At 43.4% G+C, this 22,795-nt stretch overlaps 1 protein-coding gene across 11 annotated transcripts in view; it reads right to left on the reverse strand.

Annotated features, from left to right (window-relative positions):
* The window catches only part of Ppp1r12b (protein phosphatase 1, regulatory subunit 12B), a 197,678-nt gene that overhangs the window by 46,545 nt on the left and 128,338 nt on the right, over positions 1–22,795 (reverse strand). Inside the window, exon 1 of one of the 11 annotated variants that reach the window (XM_008769561.4) lies at positions 4–3,229. Coding sequence (XP_008767783.1) covers positions 4–105 — 102 coding nt within the window. The 5' untranslated portion in view covers positions 106–3,229. 11 annotated transcript variants of the gene reach the window in all.

The following is a 22,795-nucleotide window of genomic DNA, read 5'->3' on the forward strand; positions in this document are numbered from 1 at the left end:
TACTCGGAGTGTCTTGGCAGTCGGGGAGGGAGATGCTGGGGGCGAATCAGACTGAGATTTCCTATTCCGTGTGAATTCCTTACTTCGTGTATATAAAGAGGACATGGTTCCCGGGGTTGGAGACAGACACCCAGCCTCTGGATTCTTCACACAAAGCTGGGATCTGTCCCTGTAGACAACTTTTACAGAATTCCTCCTTTTGAGCTGATACAAGATGACTTTAGAGAGAACTAAAGGTTAAAAGCTGCCTTGCGAATCACTGTCTTGAGCTCTGAGCCAGGCAGTCCACAGTTACAGCATGAGTGCTGTGTCCCATCAGCGTTCCATGTACTTCAGTCACAAGCATGGGCAGTAGGAGGCGTGTGCCAAACGCCACCTTTTGTGCCTAGACCGAATCCATGATCCTGCTCAGGCTGGCTGGGGAATAAGACCTGAATCTGGGCTCCCGACGACTCCTGAGTGAATCCCAGAGGAATGGCGGTCCTGGCTCCTGCTGCAGAGTCTGGGGACAAGTACTGTCCCTTTATCCAGAAGGAAGAAACACACGTCCCGGGGACTCACCCAGTCTCACTCCACTGGGCTGTCAGGGTCTGAACTGCTGTGCTAAGCTCAGGTTAAATGACTAAAACACAGAGAAGGAACTAAGTGTTTGTGGGAAGGAAGCAGTCTGAGGAAGTGAAGCTTTCCTAAGTTCTTCCAGACGAGCTGCCTTTGCTCTAAACACGCAGAGTCATACGCACATCTTTCCCCTCCCTCTTCTATTTTCTGACATTCCAAATCCCCATTCGCTCAGCGAGGAATGCTGGAGAATAGCCAAGGGCAAGGATTCACTTTCAACCCAGAACTTGGTTGCCACTTGTAGAAGGAAAAGAAAGCCGCTAGCTTCTAGGAATGGAGGCTGCGGGCACGCCTAGGGCAGCCCCACAGCCTCCAGTAGAAACTACCCCAGAGCAGACAGCAGTTGCCAAGGCTCATCTCTGTAAACCCCTCTTTTGCTCAAGAGAATGGTGATTTTCAGCTCTCATATCTCTCAAGTAACAGGCCCAGACAGAAATATGAAAGTACCTTCAAGCCTTTTATGTGAAGTTTTAAAGCCTTGTCATTCTTGCACTGCAAGAAAGGCCAGCTTGAAACTCTGGGCACTGCAGGGTAAGTTCCGTAGACCAGAGATCTTACTGGCTAAGTCTCTATTAGAAAATGTGTCAGAGCTTCATGGGACGCCCCACTCAGGAAGGAGTAAGATTTGAAAGCGGCATAAAGGTGACGGGAAACAATGACTGATAGATGACAGCAGCACAGAGAAAATTAAGAGTTAACAAGAAAGGAATTTCTTTGCTGGGCGTTGAAGGAGCTTGCACTTGGCCTTGAAGAAACATCTCGTTTAATCTCTTGCTCTCTTGTCATGGCTGCACTGTCTGGGCATTTCTAGGCCAAACGCTTTTGAAGCCAATGGGTTTATCCTCAGAGTAACAACTTACTTCGCTCCAGCCTCATGGAAACTCTATCCTATTCTCCCCTCTCCACATGGAATTTATACTCCCCCCCCCTTAACTCTTCCAACTAATGACTTGCTTGCCTTGGTTGTTTTGATATCTCTTTTATTCCAAACACTAATTTTGTGAAGTTAAATAAGCAGAAGTGATCATCTACTCGGGGCGGGGGTCAGTTTAATGAATGCAGTTGGAAAGGATTTACAAAGAAGTCTTGTAAAGAAAGAAAGTCTTTCAGTGTGAAAACAGTTCCATAAGACTAGCTAATCCTACAATATGCTGGAATTATAGTTTCCGTCTAAAATGCCAATTATTGTGAGAATTCTTATCTATGAATTTTTCTTGTATTTATTTTGTCTGTGTCTGATGTGGTACTCATGTGCCATGGTGTGTGTGTGTGTGTGTGTGTGTGTGTGTGTGTGTGTGTGTATGTGTGTGTGTGAGTGTGTGTGTGTGTGTACATGTAAGTCAGAAGACAACTTGAAGGAGCTGCTTTTTTTTTCCTTCACCATTTGGTTTCCAGGGATTGAATCAGGTTGTCAAGTTTTGAATCAGATCCTTCACCCACTGAGCTATTTTACTGATCCCTGATCTGTAAACTTTAAAATATGGATATATCTTACATAGTTAACCGTGTCATTATGTTGGATGAGTATTATCATGGTTACCCTATTCTTTGACATGACAGAAAAACAAGCCCTCAGCAGTCTCAGTTTCTGGACCTGTTTCTCGAAAGTTTATAGTAACTCCACTTCCTAGCAATTAGAGAGATCATAAACCCCCTTTATTCTTTTCACCAAGACAAGGTTTCTCTGTGGTAGACCAAGCTGAGCTTGAACTCAGACATCTACCTGCTTCTGCCTCCTGAGTGCTAGGATTAAAGGCGTGTGCTACCACCACCCAGCAAACTCCATTACTCTTAAATGGCCATTCTGCCCCTTCTCATTTATATCATATATCTATTTAAGGAAGTCCTAACAGTGACAAATTCCTTTATATCAGAGAGTTTTTGTATATCCTACGTCCCTGTCTCGCCCCAACCGACTTGGCCAACATTGCACAGTCAGCTAGAAGAGCGCAGAGCACCCCCGGGGATAAGCTCTTGCCAACTCAGCTGAACACAAGCTGATGTGAAAAGACCACCTGCCAATCAAGGCCACCAGGAAGCCAGGGCCTTACTGATGATTTAGAGGATCTGTGACACTCATAGAACACACTGGATCTGGGCCCGAGAGAACTTCTCCAGAAAGCTGAATCTAAATTCTTTGTTTACTTGGTTTGTATATATATTTCATTTTTTCCAAAACATGTATTGTTCCTTTAAGATTCAAAAAACATTAATTCCCCCAAAAGTGAAAGCATCTTTGATATCCAGTGAAGAGCTGAAAGGAAATGGACTTGGCTGCAGTTATACGGAGAACCTAGTTTTCAGCCTTCGTAGTGTTACCTCTAAAGTATGGATTCAGAGTCAAACAACCAGCCTTTGTCTCTGCACTGGCCCATGTTAAATTTTAACGTCCTAGCTAAGGACATTCTTGGTATCTGTTTGGTTTCAGACCCCAGGCCAAGTGTCTGAGGTGCATAATTTACACAGCAAAGCAGACCAGGCCTCCAGGTTCTCCCAGCATCCCTCAGTCCCTACCTGGTATATCCTGCCCCCAACTCTGAACTTTCCAGCCTAGGAGCTGGACTACCCTTCTCCCAGAGGCTCTTTCCTATACAAGCTAGACATCTCTTTCTTGCGCTCTCTCTCTCTCTCTCTCTCTCTCTCTCTCTCTCCCCCCCTCTCCCTCCCTCTCCCCCCCCCATGTAAGCACACCCCTTCCTTTCTCCCTCCCTTCTCTACACAGCCCTCCCCTTCTCCATGGAGACTTCTTTGGCCTTGGTCCTTGGGACCAATGAACTTGCCCACCCAAGAGCAGCTTCCCAATAAACCTGCCTTCAATATAACCTAATCTGGCATAAATTGGCTTACTTCACCGGCAGTGGAGAAATGACCTATCAGAGCTGGTGACATAACCTTACCTTTTTTTCTCTTTCTTTTTGTCTAAAAAGACAATCAGCCCAATGGGATATCTGAGATTAAGAGCTGCCCACCTGGCTCCTCTTTGCCTCCCCAGGCAGGAATTCTTCAGTTGATAACTGAAGCTATTCTTTCTCAGAGTAGATTAGTAACCAAAGAGCCTCCTTAAGAAAATCCCAGAAACAGACTCCCAATGAGCTGAGCTCTGCAGAAGACATTTGCTTAAAAAATAACTTAATTCAGAGAGGTAGGACAAAATGACAGGCTCGATTGTTTTATTTCTTCTAGGTAAGATAAAGGGAAGGGATTGGCGAGTATAAATTAATAAATGCAATAGTCTCTAACCATAAGAACAAGCAACTAACGGGTGTGTGTTTATGTTGACATATACCAAACATGTGACCATGAAGGAAGATCCTTACTTATAGAGGCATCCTGATCAGAACTCCCATTGATTCAACACTGCCAAAACCCACAGGAAAAATTAATAGGTCAGGCCTTTTCTTGTATTTTTTCCTTATTATTCAAATCAAGAAAATGAAATGCCATAGTTTACAAGTGACATTTGAAAACTTCTTTTCGGTGATGACCTCCATCAGCGACTGTGTTCCCACTGCGATGGCTATTTTTAGGAGTAAACTTGACACAGTCTAGAATCACCTATGAAGAGAGCTTCAATAAGGCCATCTGCCAGAGCGCAGGGGCGTGCAGGCATTCGAAGTGGCGTGTAGGCATGCCTATGAGAGACTGCCTTGACGGTAAGTGGTGAGGGAAGACACAGCCTCAGGTGAGCCGCACCATTCCTAGTTGGGCCTGGGCTGTTGGAGAGAGTGAGCTGTGCACTAGCAAGTGCATGCATTCGGTTCCCTCTGTTCGTAACTGTGGATGCCATGTGACTACAGGTTTCAAGTTCCTGTCACCTTCATTTCTCCGCTATGATGAAACGTAACCTGGAATTTTAGCTTTCTCCTAAGTGGCTTTGTCTCCAGGTGTTTTATCAAAGCAGGAGAAAAGGCACCCATCATGCTGTGCTGTGCCAGAGAGCATGTGGGCTTTACAGTCAGTCATGTACCCTGGGAGCTAAACCTCTGCTCAACTACCTGACGTGGTTGGCTTCTTTAACCTCAGTGAGTTTTATTTGGGTCACTTCCAACACAATGAAATATAATGTGCAGTTATATGGTTTAGGGTTAATATAGAGAAAATTAACTAAATCATATCCAACATGACCATACTTAATACAAGGTAGTTACCACAAAAAGTGCTTGGTAATACCCATATGGGTTTATAAAATTCTACATAAAAATCATAGGGAGGCAAAAGCCTAAACATCAGCTTTCACGTTTTACGCTGTTTTTCTTTCTTAAAGAATGACTTCATTTTTAATTATGTGTATGTCTGCACATGACCACACAAGTGCAGGTATATAAGGAGGCTGGAGGTGTCAGAGTCCCTGGAGTCGGAGTCCCAAGTGGTTACAACTGCCTATGTGAGTGCTGGAATTGAACTCAGGTCCTCTGGAAGAGCAGTGCACTTTCTTCACTGCTGAGTCCTCCTCCAGCTCCTGCCTCTGCTTTTCTTAAAGCCATATAAAGACTGCTACTAGAGTGATAACAGAATCTCCTCAAGGACTTAAGAAAGAACTTCTTCCTCCGCCCACCTTGCTCCTTGTCTTACTTCCTGGAAGGTAGAGCCCGGAATAAAGGGGTGATATGGTAATGAAGCCACAGCCTGGTATAGTTAGGGGACTGCGCTTACCTAAGGATGCTGAACAAAATGTAAATGTACTAAAGATAACAGGCAATAGGCTTTTATTGTTTTTAAAAAAGATATAAATATGAAAGCCAGAAGACTTGTCTGTGTTTTTAAACAGAAGTGAAAGTGATGATACAGTTCATGGTTTTCAGTCAGACAGTTAAATGGAAATGTGTGCATGTATATATTCCCTTGCCTTTTCTTACTCAGAGGCCTGGGAAGAGAACACCCCAGTAATATTTGGAGACCAGCAGCTGAATCCTGCTGCTGAATGCTACTCTTAACTGAAAGGAACAGTTACAGTGGATGATTGAGTAAATTTTACAAGACCCCAAGTATTCCTTTATAATCACTTGTTAACCACTGAAGAGTGAAAGAGCTCATCCACAGAGACTCTGGGCACACGGCATCTTAATCTACAGTCAACAGGACAGTGTGACAGGACAACATAGTGTCATTCCTGTGACATCATGACACCATGGTGCCAAAAGGGTAGACTGCTCCACTTACACTGAATCACTGGATACACCCCAACTAACGGGTATGGAAGTCTGGCCTCTTATCTCAAACATCAATGTAGAGTCTAGGAGGGACTGACTAGAGAGTAAAACCTTGGTGGGTTCATGACTCAGGTCTGGGTCCTTTATTAGAAGTGACATTGTTGTGACAATTGGTGAGACCTAAACTTGGTCACTGAGTGAAGGCATAAAGGGTTCTTTGTCCCACTCTTAAGTATTATGTGGTTTAAAATTGTTTCAAAATGAAACAAAACAGTCTGGTTCTCACATCTTACGGGGTGTAAAGAGGACAAATGATGCCCTACCTCCAGAGAACGCTTGAGAAATAGCTTCTCACTTCAGAGGACTCTAGGATTTCACAGAACAGGGGTTGTCAAAGCAACTATTTGGGGGTACAATGGCTATAATTTGAGACTCATTAATAGGTCATAAATCAAGTTATTGGCTCACAGCCAGATCAATAAAAAGTGAAACAGACGAGTAAATTATACTGTGTTACACAGCAGGGTTATCTTTCTTGAAACGGTTGTCTTGGTGGCACAGGATACATCTATAAATGTACACAGTATGTATTGGTTGCAGGTATACAAAGGTTTGAAGGTGATGGTGTGAAGACATGGATATAACCAAAAGATTAGTACAAGTCTTTTGGTGAAGGAAAGAGCTGAACAGTTTTTAGTCAGGCATAAGGCAGGGACAGCCATCCAATTTCTGAGCTATTAAACTGGCAACGGGTATGTGCTTGAAGTGAAACTGATCCAATATTACATTTCATCAGTTAAGTTTGAAAACACTATAGTTACTACTCACAAACCCAATGTGGAATTTGACAAATACAAATTTATAAGGTAGGAGAAATGATATGGTAGCCAGTGTCAGACCGTTCTCCACACAAACATGGAGGTTCAAATGCACCCTGCGGTTCTTTATGTGGTATATGCCATGAAGAGTCCTTGAATGTCACTAAAAGTTTTTTGAGACAGAGTCTGACCTTGTATCCCTGACTGGCCTCAAACTCAGAGATTTGCCTCCTCAGAGTCCTGGGATTACAGGTGTCTGCCCCCAGTCCTGACTCGATGCTCCATTGTTTTAACTAGAGGAACTTGTACTTACCGTCATACCAAGGAAAGAATGTTGGGAATTATCACAGAACTTCCCCACCCCACCAAGCTGGCAATGAGAATCAAGTGTGGTTATCATATGAAGGGAGGGGCAGAAGCAGTTGCCTCTGTCTAGTTTTCAAGCTTCAATTAGGGAGAGGAAAGGAAGAGTTTGGGAAGTATATAGACTTAAAAAGAGAAGAAAGAGGGCAGGGAGATGGCTCAGCAGTTAAAATCTTAGCTGTACAAGCATGAGGACCTAAGCTCAACTCTAAAAGCCAGGTATAGTGGTCATCTGTAATCCTAGCAACATCACTGTAAATGGAACCTGGTGGACACAGGGCTGCCAGGAAGCAGGGGCCAGCTACACCACACCACCACATTTACACTTACGCTTACACTTACACACACACACACACACACACACACACACACACACACACGGAAGGGGGGAGAGGAGAGGAGAGGAGAGGAGAGGAGAGGAGAGGAGAGGAGAGGAGAGGAGAGAGAGAGAGAGAGAGAGAGAGAGAGAGAGAGAGAGAGAGAGAGCGCTCTTTACGGACAGAAAAGGAGAACAGGATTATTCTGTAGTGCCCCTGTGACAGTCCTATCCTTACTGGTAATTTCAGGATTGATCCTGAGTTAGTGCTTATGGCAGTAAGTATTAGATGACTTTAGTGAGAAACCAGGTCTAGTCCTAGACTCTTCTGAAGAATCTTCAAGCCTGAAACTTAGGCATCTAAAAGTATGACTTCTATTCTTCTATTTTTGATACAGTGACAAAATTTAATTTGATAACTAAATTATGATTCAAAACTATGGGAAAGTCCCCTAGGAAAGGTGAGCACAGCTTCCAGACTCCAAAGGTCTTCAAGGCCCAAAGGGGACCCCCCCCCAACGGTTCAGTAGACATTACCTCATCTGTCAAGAATTTCTTGGCTGCTTCCTGCAAATCAACTTTTAAGTAGCTTAGTTTGTAATAAAGTGAGTTGCTATAATATGGGCATTTTACCTCAGATTTAGGGAGGTACTGAGGAGTCAAATATTACCAGCCAAGAATTATAGTTTAAATAGTTTACTCTCTCTTTGGAGCTAAGAGTCAAACACAGAACAATCCTTTTGGTGCCTGTTTATGAATTTAAGAGTCAGTGAATAGATTTTTATTTTTCATTGTCAACAGATACTTTTCCTTCATTAATCCATCTAACAACCATTAAAGTGCCTATTCTGTGCAAAGTGATATTTAGGGAAATATAAAGTTCTTTATAGTATGATTCCTATCTTCAAAGAAATCACAGGAAATCTTAAGATTTATATAACTACAACAGAATCTCCTAACTGCTTAAAAAAAAAAACCCAACCTCTAGCCTCCTACACACACACACACACACACACACACACACACACACACACACACACACACACACACACACACACACACATTTAAATTATGTGTCTGTGTTGTGTGGGCTATGTGTACTTGGTTCTCACAGAGGCCAGAGGACAGCAGTGGACTCTGTGCAGCTGGAGTTTCAAGAGGCTGGGAATTGGATTAGGTCCTACAGTCCTTTTAATTGCTGAGTCATCACTCCAGGCCCGTCTATCATTTCTGACTTCATACTAAGCAAATGATATGTTCTTTGTTGTTGTTTGGTTTGGTTTAAGTGCTGGGGCTTGAACCCAGGGCCCTGTACATGCTTTGCAAGTACTCAGATACTGAATGGCATTCCCAAGTGCAATTAAGCTGCTTTTAAAATTCTTCTGATGGTCCGGAGGAGGCAGATCGGAAGCTCATCAGTGTCTGTTAGAGCTGCACTCACTGGGCTGTGCATTTACCCTGGTAGTTTGTGGGAAGGAATAGGCTCTCCCTCTCTGTTCTCCCATTTTACAGATTTATTTTTGTTATGAGTACTTTGCTTACATGTATGTACATGTACCGCACATGTGTCTCACACCCATGGAGGTCAGAAGAGTGTTGAATTCCTTGGAAATGGAGTTACACATAGTTGTGAGCTATCACGTGGGTGCTGGGAACAGAACTCCAGTCCTCTGCAAGAGCAGCCAGTGCTCTTAATCACTGAACCATCTTGAGTTTTAATGTTCTCCCATTTTAATGCCCGGCTTTGGTATAAGTGCCATGAAGACCCTGCTCTTTGGCAGAGGTGGGAGGGTTACGATGACAGCACAGTTAATAATGACTCCAGAGTGAGGAGAACACATTAGGGATTCCACCACAAACCTTTAATATGAATCCTGCTAGGATGGAAGAGGGGGCCTGGCCTTCAGTACACATGCATACACATGCACACACATGCACACATATGCACACACATGCACACACATGCACACACATGCATACACATGCACACACATGCATACACATGTATGGAAGTGTAGAACAGAGGGAACCAGGTAATTCTTTCAGTTCAAAAGAGAGCTTTTGATTGTGTTCTTTTAGAAAAGGCAATAAAAGTTAAATCAGGATTAGAAACACATCCACTGCAAAGCTTATGCACATTCTGTTGGGCTGTTGGTTACAAGGGGAGGAGGCAGTGTCATTTTAAAGTACAAGGTAGCAATTGAGAAAAAAAGTAAACAGGACCTACAAACTGCCCAGTTGGAGCTTATAAATCTTTACCTCTTGTATGCATGTACACATATTTATGTTCACATATGCATGGGGTGTGTGTATGCGTACAGATGTGTGTGGGTGTGGTAGACTCTCGTGTTCACATGAGTGTGCATGGGTGTGTATAGATGTGTGTGGATGTGGTGGACTCTCATGTTCATATGTATGTGAGGGTGTGAATAGATGTGTGTCGATGTGCTGGACCCAAGACTCATGTTGGATTCTTCCTTGATCACTTTCCACTCTGTTCATGGAGTCAAAAATCTCTCAGCTGAACCCAGACCTACACAATATGGCCAGTCTGATCAACCAGTTTTCCAGGATCTTTTGTCTTCATCTTGTTAGTGCTGGGATTACAGGCAGGTCTCCATGCCCACCCAGCATGGGCTCTGGGAATACAAACTTTGGTCTTAATGCTCTTCTGGTCCTGTGGCAAGCCCTTTAACCACCGAACCACTTCTTCAACCCCAAAATAACTTTTATTAGTCCACAAAACATTACAAATTTTGTGGTCATGTACTTAAAAAAATCATGTTTTAGTATTATTGTGAAAGTTTAAATCTCAAGAATGTATTTAAGGGTAAGATATTATAATTGGTCTATTCCGGGTGTGTGTGTCACATATACCCGCCGGCCAGCGAGCCCCAGAGACCCTCCTCTTTCTGTCCACTCAGCAGTTCTTGGATTACACAAGTATACCACAGCACCTGGTGCTGCTACTTTTTAACATGGGCGTTAGAAATCCAAACTGATTCCTTATGCTTGTCTAGCAAGAATCTTACAGACTAAGGTGTCTCCCAGCCCTGAGTTTCATGTTTTGTAGGTAAGTTTACAGTAGCAACAGCTTAGAAAGGCAAGCACTTGAAGAAGGCTAATTCTTTTTCATGTGAGCAACTGAAGCTTAATTCCACTTTCATGTGTCTCTGTAATGGTGGGTTATCATCAGCTTGGAAGATCCAGGCACTGGACCTTACCCTCATAATCAAACAACGACTTTAGCTACAGTGGTCTACGGTTACCAATTATGGTCAGAATAAGACGAGAGTCTTCTCTGGTCCTGGGAGAAGACATGAACTGCCTAGAAAACAACTTTAAAAAGTTTTTTTTTTTTTTTTTTTTTTTTTGAGACAAGGTCTTACATAGCCCAAGCCAGTCTCAAATTAGCTGATGATGACCTTGAATAGATAACAATTTAAACCTGGCTCCAGGGGCCATGAACCTTACAAATTACTGTCTAGCAAGAGGTGTTCTGATAAGGAGCAAAGACATTGGCCTTTCTGTAAGAGTCAAATCAAACAGACCCGTCAACCAAGAGAACAGGACAAAGTCCTTCAGGAAAAGCAGCTTACAAATGGTATAGAACCTGCACAGGCTGTAGACCAGGGCAGGGGCCTCTCTTGTCATTGTCTACTTCCATCCCCTAAGTGTGCTCTGCTCTGCAACTGTCTCTTTGGCCACTGACCACTCCCTCACACTCCAGGGTGTGTTCTACTTCACTCTGCCATATTATAAATCTAAATCCTGCTTAGTATAAATTCTTTCGGTGGTAATCACAAGGACTAGGAAGCCAGTATCAGCCTCTGGTGACATATTGGTGAAGGAGGTCAGTGTGGAGATTTGCTCTTCCTCTGCGTTGGCAACAGACCCTGATAAAGACTGAGCCTGAAGAATGCTCATGGTGCTCAGATAAGAAAAACACTGTCCACACTGCTGAGGGTGAACTCAATCTTCTCAATATGACTGAGAGCAACAAAAGTGAGTTGGATTTTTCTTGTTGTGTTGTTTTGGGTTTTGTTTTGTTTTGTTTTGTTTTGTTTTTTGAGACAGGGTTTCTCTGTGTAGCCCTGGCTGTCTTGGAACTTGCTTTGTAGACCAGGCTGGTCTTGAACTCAAAGATTGCCCTGCCTCTGCCTCCTGAGTGCTGGGATTAAAGGTGTGCACTTCCACCACATGGCTAACAAAGTGTTTTTTTGTTTTTTTTTTTTTTAAAGTGGAGTTTAAAAAATAAAATTAGTTAAAGAGTTCAAAAATAGGGGTTGGGGATTTAGCTCAGTGGTAGAGCGCTTGCCTAGCAAGCACAAGGCCCTGGGTTCGGTCCCCAGCTCCGGAAAAAAAAAAAAAAGAAAAAAAGAAAGAGTTCAAAAATATAAAAGTAGGGGTTGGGGATTTAGCTCAGCGGTAGAGCACTTGCCTAGCAAGCGCAAGGCCCTGGGTTCGAACCCCAGCTCTGAAAAGAAAAAAAAATATATAAAAGTAGCTCAAAATACATGACTGGGCACGGAGGCGGCAGAGGAAAGGCACTTGCTGCTAAGCCAGCAACCTGAGTTAGATTCCCCAGATCCTACATGTGGGAGGAGAGAACTAGGTCCCAAAATCTGTCCCTTGACCTCTACATGTGTCCTATCATGCTCAGGCATGTGTGGTGCAAATATACATAAATGAAGAAAACATTAACATACCATTTATCTGTGACCTTTGTTAGGACCACAGATATCCAGAGGTAGTTTTGGGTATGTATAGCACAACATTTATGAGACCATATATTTTAAATCTACCCATTTTATCATACATATACAGTACCTAAGGCACTATACAAGTCAAAGACAAAGATACTGTCTCAGTCACTGTTCTACTGCTGCAAAGAGACACCATGGCCAAGGCAAGTCTTACGAAGAAAAGCATTTTTGTTTTGTTTTTTGAGATAGAGTAGTCCTGGCTGTCCTAGAACTTGATCTGTAGACCAGGCTGCCCTTGAACTCACAGAGATCTGCCCGCCTCTGTCTGCAACATTTAATGGGGGCTAGCTCACACTTTCAGAGGTTTGGTTCATTGTCACCATGAGGGAGAACATGGAGGCACGCTTGGCACTGGAGCAGTAGCTGGGAGCTGCATTCTGACTGACAGGCAAAGAAGGAGGGAGGGAGGGAAGTGGGGAGATCGGGGCTAGCATGGGCCTCTGAAACCTCAAAGCCCACCCCCAATGACACATTTCCTCCAACAAGGCCATATTTCTACTCCTTGGTGACCAAACATTCAAATATATGAGCCTATGAAGGCCATTCTCATTTAACCCATCACAATACTTAATTATAATTTGGAATAGTTTTAAAAATGAACTTGGTGTATTACTTAATGGTAGAGTGCTTAGCATGTACAAGACCCTGCATTAGATTGTTGCCCACCTTATACAAAAAATATATGAATCATTTAAATACATCTACAGGACAAAGATACCTAGGACAAACAGGTTATATTTATAATCTCTAGGTCGGGCAAAGTAGTCTGCCAACTAAAATATTCTAAAATTTAGGGTCTTCTACTCAATAACGGTGAGTTTCTAGAAGGTGAGACCTGTAACTTAAGACTTAAAGTTATAGTCATAGAAGCATCACAACCTATGACGTAAAAATAAATTATAAATCCTATATATATACAAGTTCCAAAATCATCACTAGCCTCATTTAATTTTACACTTTTTAACTGAATTGAAAGCTTATAACTTTGGCCAAACGCTCCACGCGGCGGGAACAATGATCAACCAATGTAATGTTTTAACCCCCACCCCCACCTCTGTACAGGTGACTGGCATGCACTATCTCTGCTCTGTGGACACTGGTAACACATACGTGTTTTGTCAGTTGTCTATATGCTAGGCTTATTTCCATGTTCACGTTCTCTAAAACAGTTAAAGCTAAGTGGCAGCATCAAAAAAGGAAGAAGAGAAAGAAAGAAAGAAGGAAAGGAAGGAAGGAAAGGAGAGGGGGAGAGAAGAGACAGACACCCAAGTGAACAGAATAACCCTCCTTGACCTCCAAACAGAATGGTAAAGAAGCCAGCCGCTGGTCAGCGCAGCTTAACCTCCAAGTCTTCAACCTCTCTTCCTCTCAAACTGTTTTTTCTGAGTCAATTAAATGCTCCAGTACTTCTTTTTATCTGTCCCATTTCCACTGACAGTCAGTGCACCTACCCTAGGCTCTTCTGACAGGGTACAAGCTTTGGCTTGGGCTTTGAAAACATGGCTGTTCCTTTGGAGATGAGGCAGATGTTTCTACCTGAGAGCCATGTGATACAAACCCATAACCCTACTACTTGGAGGCCAAGACAGGAACATTGTCTGAAGGCTGCCTGGGATATACTGACGGGCAACACAGTCAGACTGCCTGAAACCACCACCACCACCAGCACCACCACCAGCACCACCACCAGCACCACCACCACGTTTCCTGCTATCCCTGAGACACAGGGAGCTCACCCAAACAAAAATAAGATAAATTAAAAGCCCCACAAACCCCAGTCACCATAAGTTGAAATGAAAATATTTCCCAGTGCTATTTTCTGTCAGATTGTTATAGTTCATAATAAAGTAAAGAGTACTCTGTGTACAGACTTTAGGACTTATATCCTCATCCCCACATCATAATTCAGAAACAACACTCCTTTAGTTAGACTTGGGGGAAGGGGGAACAATTCCCAGAGTACACAACTTAATGGTGCTGTCAACTCTCTCATCCCCACAATGCAAAGCCAGTGTAATTCTATATACACACAATCATGCTGAGCCCAACACTTGCAGAGTGTAAGAGCTACACATGCATTTCTCTAAGAAACACCACTCGAGAGGTTCATGAGGCAATGTTTGTGGAAAACAGGACCTTTGTGGAAATCAAACTAATTAGAGTCCTGGAGGCTGCCACTCAGCATGCAACCTAGGAAAGAATCGAGCGTCGTGATGCCTGAACTGAGTAGCACATACACAGCCACATGTTGTCCTCTGAGTACAAAGGTCAGGCTGAAGCTAATCCTGAGCGAAGCAGGCTCTGTTCTAAGAAGCCCTCATGGTGCAGCGTGCCCTGTGTTTGGGAAGTCACTGGGGTGATGGTAACACTGTGTACCTGGGGTTGAGATCATGAGTCAATCTCTGTACATTTAGTCAGCACCGTATTCTAATGAGTAAACTAAAGAGCAAACATCTTCACATCGCAGACGTGTATGTATTGTGTGTTGTATGCACACACGTGTGCATGTATGTTGTCTACACAAACACATACATACATACATATGGTCATAAAAGGTACCCAAAGTCCACCACTGCAAATGGAATCAACCCCAAAGAGCAGTGGAGGTCTGTTGTTGCACACAGAAAGGTCCTAGGCTCCACCCCATGAAACACATCACCTAGGCATGCCAGATGCCAGAAAGTACTTGGTTTTTGTTTCTTGCCTCCTTTTACTGTTTCTAAATAGGCAGGAATAAGGACAAACCGACATTAATTCTAGTTTTCTTCTTTCTAGTCTCTGAAATAGCTTCTTTAATTAATCTTACTCCTTGAAGGTTTGATAAAATTTGCCTTGAATAGACCACACATTTAGTTAAAAAATCAATAGTAGAAAACTTATTTTTAAAAACGTAAGAGACAGGGCAGCGGCAGACTGCAGTGTAAACCCATGTGCACTCTGCCACTGCCTGCAGTAAATGGGACCAGAAGGAACAGAGCAGGCAGTGCTTTCCCCAGCCATGAAGAACCACTGCAGTCAGCAGGGTCAGTCATAAGCACCAGTCTGCAGCCCTGCAGCTGGAAGCCAGCCATCATCAGCACAGTGGAAAGAATGCTGCACTGGGAACTCAGGGCACTTGGTGCTCGTTTATTTTCTACCATGACAGCATTACACAACTTGGAGGGCCTCAGGTTCTCATCTGCAAAGTAGGAGCTAGGCTAGAGGAGCTTTAAAGAGCCTCTGAACTAACTGACTCTTCTTCATAAACAAGCTCACACCTCCATTCTTTAGTCTGCTAAATAAATAATTTTCCAGGTAAAGAAAATACCCAAAGCATTCCTGAAACCAATCTTCAAGTCAAATGAAGTCAGAATCACCAGATACCTTGGCTTTGGGCACCATTCTGCCAAGGAGCAATATAGCAAGCTGGGTAAAGTTGTACCTAGGTATACACATAATCTAAGGTCTTCTTTTTTAAAAAATTATTTATTTTTATGTATATGGGTGTTTTGCTTGCATGTATATCTGTACACCACATGTTTCCAGTATCTCCATAGGCCAGAGGAGGACATAAGATCCCCTGGACCTGGACTTACAGATAGCTGTGAGCTGCTTGGGTGCTGGGAACTAAACCCAGGTCCTCTTTAAGAGCAGGCATTGCACTCAACTGCTGAGCCATCCCTTAATCTTCATTAAAGAGAAGAAGCAGATAAACTCACACCAAAGCAAAAATCCTACTCATGAGTGTAGACAAAACCAAGGTAATATGTCTTTTCAACAGAATGCCTTTCAACCGAAATATAATAAACCCCAAACAGAGTACAGATAGAGACAAACTGAGAAGCATGCAGCAAAGCTACAGGACAGGGTAAACCTGACCCTGCGGATACAGTTATGTGAGCTGAGATATAGAAAAGACAGCAAGGGGCGAGTTCCAAACAGACAGAGTGGATTCGAAATAAAAAATAGTGCGTGAAGTTTGTAGCTAGTCACATGCAATCTTCATGGCCCTTTAAAGATACATTAAAAACAACAACAACAACAAAACAACCCCCTCTCACATCCACAGCACTGTACAATAAACAGTAACTTGCCTCTACCATGCTACATGGTGTGGGCACTCGGCACAAAGGGAGGGAGTTCACGCTTCAGTATTTCCACACCACTGAAATAAGCAGCTGGTTAGAAGAAAGAGATAAACGTATCCAACAAAATTCTCAATTGAGGGCTCAGGAAATAACTTAGTCAGGAAAGTATTCACCTTGCAGAGCATGAGGACCTGAGTCTGGATCCCCAGAACCCATATAAAAAGCCCGGTCCTGGGGTACCGGTCTGTAATCTCGGGGAGGGGAAGGTGGGCAAGCGGCAGTAGACAGGCAGCCCATTCAGCAGCCAGCTAGTCCAACTCACTGGTTTCAGGACACCGAGAGATTCTGTCTCAAACTGAAGGTGAGAAACACCAAAGGAATGACACCCAAGGCTGTCCTTTGAGCACATCACATATGTGGATGCATGCGCCTGTGCACCCTCACACATGGACACACATACAAATAAAAATCAAACAATTCTCATTCAAGTCATAAAGACACCGCTGAGGCAGTGGTCGTCATTTTTCTAGGCATCTAAACTTAGGTAGGTTTTGAGGCCCAAAGTATTTATGAAGACAGATGACAATAATAACAAGGGATTGAGGGACATTCCTAGAAGGCAGACCATGCAATCAAAGTCAGTCACAGCAAGTGTGATGGCACATGCCTGTTAATTCCAGCTCCTAGGAGGCTGAGGCAGGAGGATAAAAAGTGCAAGGCTGGCCTGGGATATATAGACACAATCATTACAGCTGACTTTGGGTCTAGTTCACTCAGGAATAGTTTACTTATCACAAGCTTTTACCCTGCATTTTTTACATTATGTTTGCAACTCAGTTTTTGGTCTTTGTTTTGTTTTTGAGGCAATTCCATGAGTCACACAAGGTGACTCTGGAACTTGCTATGTAGACCAGGCTAGCCTTGAGCTTACTTGCCTTTGCATCCTGAGAGACAGGATTAATAATCTGTGTACCATAATCTGTAACTCAGTTTTAATAGCTATGTTATACTGAGTTCTAGACCAGGGATCAAGCCCTAAATGGCCAGTGGTAAAATAAGCTCTGAGTCATGGCATCTCACGCAGGAATGAATCACTGTCTTCTTAACTACTGCCAGAAGGCTGGACATTTAGGTTATTTCCAATGTTTTTCCAGCATAAATAGCCAAATGGACCAACTCTGTTTTATTCAACAGGGCCTAAGACTTTCTCCATCGTAGGTAAAACGTTTTGTGGCATGATCAGGTATTTAGAGATAAGTATGTACAATAAACCTTGTGGTGAATGTTCTATGCATAAATCATTATCTATGGCTGTGCCTGTGTGACTATTTTCTAAAATACATATCTGTGAACAGAAACTCTGGATAAATTTCAGGCTTCTGATAGTTTGGCAATTTACTTCATTAAAGAAATTAGTTTGCATTCTCAAAAGGAGAAGCGGAGAAGGGCAAGTTCCCTACTTCACATCTTAGCCCTTCAGTCTTTGTCTGCTGTAACTAATTTAAAAAAATCCTACTTCCGCATAACTCTCGTTTTTGCTTTTGTTTTTTTAAAAGCAAGTTTACATACTTTCTCATATGTTCATTAGCAATTCTGAAATGATATTTATTTTTTTGAGTCAGGGTCTCTCTATGTAGTTCTAGCTATAGTCCTGGAACTTGATATGTAGACCAGGTTGGTCTTGAACTCACAGAGATCAGCCTGCCTCTTCTACCTGAATGCTGGGATTAAAGTGTGTGCTACTGCACTTAAGCCCCAGAAATGATTTTCTAGTGACCACCACAATATAAATCAAATTTGCTCCTTGAAGCTCAGCTGCAAATTGCAGGGAGGGCCAAAACCCCAAACTCCCTCACAATATTTTCAAGAAGAAACTAAAGAAAAATTCAGAACAATAACAACAAAAGATCTTCAAGGAGCTAAAAAGAGCAGGGAGTGGCTTGCTCACAGAGCAAGCTACGTTGTGACACAGGTTCCTACTCACAGGAGAGAGTTCAAGCTTCCACCCCCTGACTTCTCATTACACCCGTCTGCTACACAACTGTGGGAGACAGTTCTAGAGTGATGGTCCATGTGGGACGGGGAGAGTCTGAGAGGACATGGTTCCTGTATAAGTCTTCAAATGCTTTGCTTTAGGAAGCTATACAGCTCCCTAAAGTCAGGGTTCTCTAGAGGAACAGAACTGACCGGAAGGCTCTGACTAAGGGATATTATTGACAACAAGAACTTGACTAAGCCTGACCGTGTCACCTCATTCACTAATCCAGCAAATGAGACTTCGCCACTGTTAGCCTAATGTGGAAAACGCTCCTCTGAGTATGAGCAGGCCTATTGTTCATTCCTCCAGGATGTCCTTACAGCAGGAGGTAAGAATGTGGATCTGTCATCTGTTCTCAACAAGAAAAGAAAGCAGAAATGTGGCTGAGGACTGTGAATGGAAAGCAAGTTGGGAGTACAGCATGGAACCAGCCAGTTACCACAAGGAACCAAGTGATACAATCAGCAGATCCACTCAAACTCTTCCAGCCTCGGTAAGGGTGAGTGGTAGGGGTATGTGTGCGTGTGCATACACTCGAGGGAGCGTGCAAGCCAGAGTGCCCACGTGAAGGACAGCTTTGGGTGTCAGCCCTCACCTTTCACCTTGTTTGAGACAGGGCTTCTTTGCTGCTCACTGCTCCATGTGCCAGGTTAACTGGAGCCAGAGCTTCCAGCTTCCAGCATCACAGGCATGCTGGGATTACTGATGTGTGCTACCACAGTCAACTTTATGTGGGCTCTGGGATTTGAACTCAAGTCCTGATGCAAGCACTTTACCCACTGAGCAAGTTCCCTAGCCCCAGGATTGTTTAAAACAGCAATTTATTGGAGGTCTGCCCATACAGCCAACATCTGCTAACACAAGACTATGAACATCAGAAGACCCATCAAAGTCATTACCTGCAGATGAGTCACAGAAGGGCACAGCATTCTGTGGCATTCTCCCACTCCATTCCACTCCACTGCCCTCACACCAGCAACTTCTCCTGACCAACAACTCTACTGAATACCTTTCAGATCCTCAACTTCCAGAGGGCTACTGGTGCTGTCTACGACTTGATTTCTTTTTCCTCTGTAACAGAATCTCTGTCTCCTGCAGAGAATCTAGTCTAAGTAGCCGTCCATCTCTTCATCCAGTGTCTCTATGGAGTAGCTGGGATTGCTGCCATCTATGCGCTTACCAGCTTCTTCACTGCCACGCTCAGCATTGCCACTAAAGTACCCGAGGCTAACTCCTGCCTGAGGGTGCTTTGCCTGGGCTCCTGCTTACTCTGCTTTCCTTCAGTGCTACGGCCTTACTCATGTGAGGCAGGGACTTAGCCATCTTCAATGAGCTATACATTCCATCCAAGTTCAAGTTTAACCACCACACTTTAGTACCTCTTTCACTCAGTCTCATCTAATCTCTGGCTGCAGAAACTGCCTCTGAGTAGTACTTGACCCAAGCAAGGTCAACTAGACACAGGGCATTAGGATATAAAATATCTTTCGTCTTTTGTTGTGCATGTGTGTTTGTGTGAGTGTGTGCATGCTGTCTCTGTCTCTGTCTCTGTCTCTGTCTCTGTCTCTGTGTGTGTGTGTGTGTGTGTGTGTGTGTGTGTGTGTGTGTGTGTGTGTGTGTAGAGTTCTGTTCAAGTTCCAACTTCCAAGACTGAAGCCAGGCCAGGATGGCTTGAACCATCTTAGATTAAGTTTCTGTTAAATACAGACCTTGAAGTTTTTACTCTTGGCTTGGTGGAACACTATCCCCTCCCCCACATCCCCATAGCATCTTCCCTTCTCTGACCTTTTCTCTTTTACATCTTTCATTGAGTAATTCTCCTCTGCCTACAGCTTAAATAGTGCCATGCCCAGTGGTTCACTTAGTACCATTTTAGAGTTTTATTGCTGTGAAGAGACACCATTGCTGTGAAGAAGACAACTCTTATAAGGACAACATCTAATTGGGGCTGGCTTACAGGTTCAGAGGTTCAGTACATTATCACCAAGGTGGGAGCATGGTGAGATACATGCAGACATGGTGCTGGAGAAGGAGCTGAGAATTCTGCCTCTTGATCAGAAGGGAGCAGGAAAAAACTTTGAGCCACTAGGCCTGGCTTGAGCTCAAAACCCACCTCCTAGTGACATTCTTCCTCCAACAAGGCCACATCACTCCAACAAGATCACACCTCCTAATAGTGCTGCTCTGTGTGACCAAGCATTCCCACACACAAGTCTATGGGGTCACACCTATTCAATCCACCAGAGCACCCCATAGTCATTCTGATAGGAATCCCTGGCCTTTTTGCTTGCCCCCAACCCCCACTTTCAGAACCTTAATGTTGTTGAAAAGTAATGATTCCAGGTTCTCTTTCCAAATATTTACTTCTATTAACTATCATCTCAAGCAACCAAGGTCAAAGTTTAACAGATGTTTGATGTCCTCTTATAAACCCCCAAAGTTTCTCCTACATAATTCTAATAGGTTAAAAGTTGACAAAGCAAATACACATACATGCGCGCGCACACACACACACACACACACACACACACACAAACACACACACAGATACAGATGCACACACAGACACACACACAGATACACATGCACACACAAACACACACACACACACACACACACACACACACACACACACACACACACACATCCACAACCCACCCCGACTGAAAGAGTCAAACTGTAACTATCAATTGATAGCAATGCGTAGTTTTCTACAAAGGACCCTTCCAAAGATTCTTGTGTGTAAAAGGCAGTTACTCACAGTTATCGTACATACAAGCAGAGTTTCTTGAATGTCACCCCTAGATTTTAATCTTTACTAACCAACCTTAGAGATTGGGCTTTGTGGGCTTAAGGAGGCATAGAACCAGATGAGAAAAGCAAACATAGATACATTTTAGGCTCTCTTCTTAAAAGGCATCAAACAGAAGCAGAGTAAATAAACTATGCTATTGCTATCATCATCATCACCATCGTCGTCGTCGTCATCACCACCACCACCACCACCACCATCACCACCACCACCATGCAGGGTCTCATGTAGCCCGGGCTGGCCTCTCTCTCTCTGGAGTGGAGATGATTTGCTTCTGATCCTCCTGCCTACTTCCTTGAGTGCTGAGATAATGAGTGAGCGTCGCACGAGGTTTGCTCAGTGCCGGGACTAAAACCATGAGTTCATGCACATTGGGCAGGTAGTGTACGTACTGTGCTGTACCTCTGACCCTGAGAAACTATATTTAAAGTTAAATGAAAACGACTGCCTTTTGTCTTCGTTTTCTTACCCAGAAGCCTCTCTTTAATGCTTTATCCATGGAAAGGCAAACAATATATAACTAGCAAGTGAGACGTCCCTTTCTCTGCAAACTGCTCGAAGTAAAGAATCAAGAGAATATCCAGTCAGGTCTCTGATGGCAGAAAACTGATGGAGACACACTGACATCAGCAAACACCATGTGGACCAGTCAGTAACCCATGGCAGAGACCATGGAACTGTGGCCGATCCAGGACACCAGCTTGCTTTTACACATATGGTTTGGTGGGACATAGCCACTTTCACTGACTTACATATATAACTGCTTTCCCACTGTGTCACAAGAGTTGAGCAGTAATCATATGCTAAGTGTCTCCCAAAGTAGAAGAGGCTAGACCCTTTATTAGAAGTGTGCTGATCAACAGACTTCAGAAAGGCAGTGTTGACTCTTCAGAATGGCCAGCAACCAGTCACACATGACACGTGAGCCAACGAGAGGCTGACTTGACTCATCAGTCACAGCACACAGCCAAGTCTCACCAACCTGGCACTTCTCTTTCCAAAGTCTTGGGATTCCTAGGTAAAATGCTACCTTAGAATATAAAGTTTTATTTGGTGATATAATACCAAACATGCTACTTTTCTTTTTATTACCGTAAAAAGCCTTCAGAAGCATAGTTAAGAGCTGTGAGTCCAACACTATAATAAGTACAGCCTCAGCTCCAAGTAACTGGACTGTGGGCATGGACGTGGTGCTTGGTGAAGCTGACGTAGCTTTAAAGGCACCTCCTTCCACTCTGTAGCCAACCCCATGGACATTGTGTAAGATAGAAGAGTTCAAGTGCATAACGAAACATTTAAAAACTTCTAAAACATAAAAAACACCAAACATTTTTAAAGCCCACTCTGCTAAGGCACTTGTGTGTAAACATTTACGCAGTTTAAAGGATCAAGTTTAAGGTATGAAACTCAGGTTTGCCTAAGAGATCCCTGCCACTCAATGACTGTTACCTAACTCTTTTTTTTTTTTTTTTCTTTTTTTCGGAGCTGGGGACTGAACCCAGGGCCTTCCGCTTTCGAGGCAAGCGTCTACCACTGAGCTAAATCCCCAACCCCTGTTACCTAACTCTTAAATATGCTTCATTGACAACAAGATGGTAGGAGGAAAATCAAAACTGGTAACTTATAACCACTCGTCTTTACATTTTAACCATCCAATCTTTTAGGTCATGGCTAAAATAAAATAGCACATCTACAAGTAGCATCTGTTAATGCTACAAGTTTAACATTCCTGGGAGGACAAATCTCTAAACACTCCATTTGCTGAAAAGGGGCTTCAAATCCCACACTAAGCTTTCCACCTCAATCACTGGGCTAGAACATAACATTAGTTAACCCAAAGCCATGGT

This window comes from Rattus norvegicus, chromosome 13 (assembly GCF_036323735.1).
Source record: "Rattus norvegicus strain BN/NHsdMcwi chromosome 13, GRCr8, whole genome shotgun sequence".
Lineage (NCBI taxonomy): Eukaryota > Metazoa > Chordata > Mammalia > Rodentia > Muridae > Rattus > Rattus norvegicus.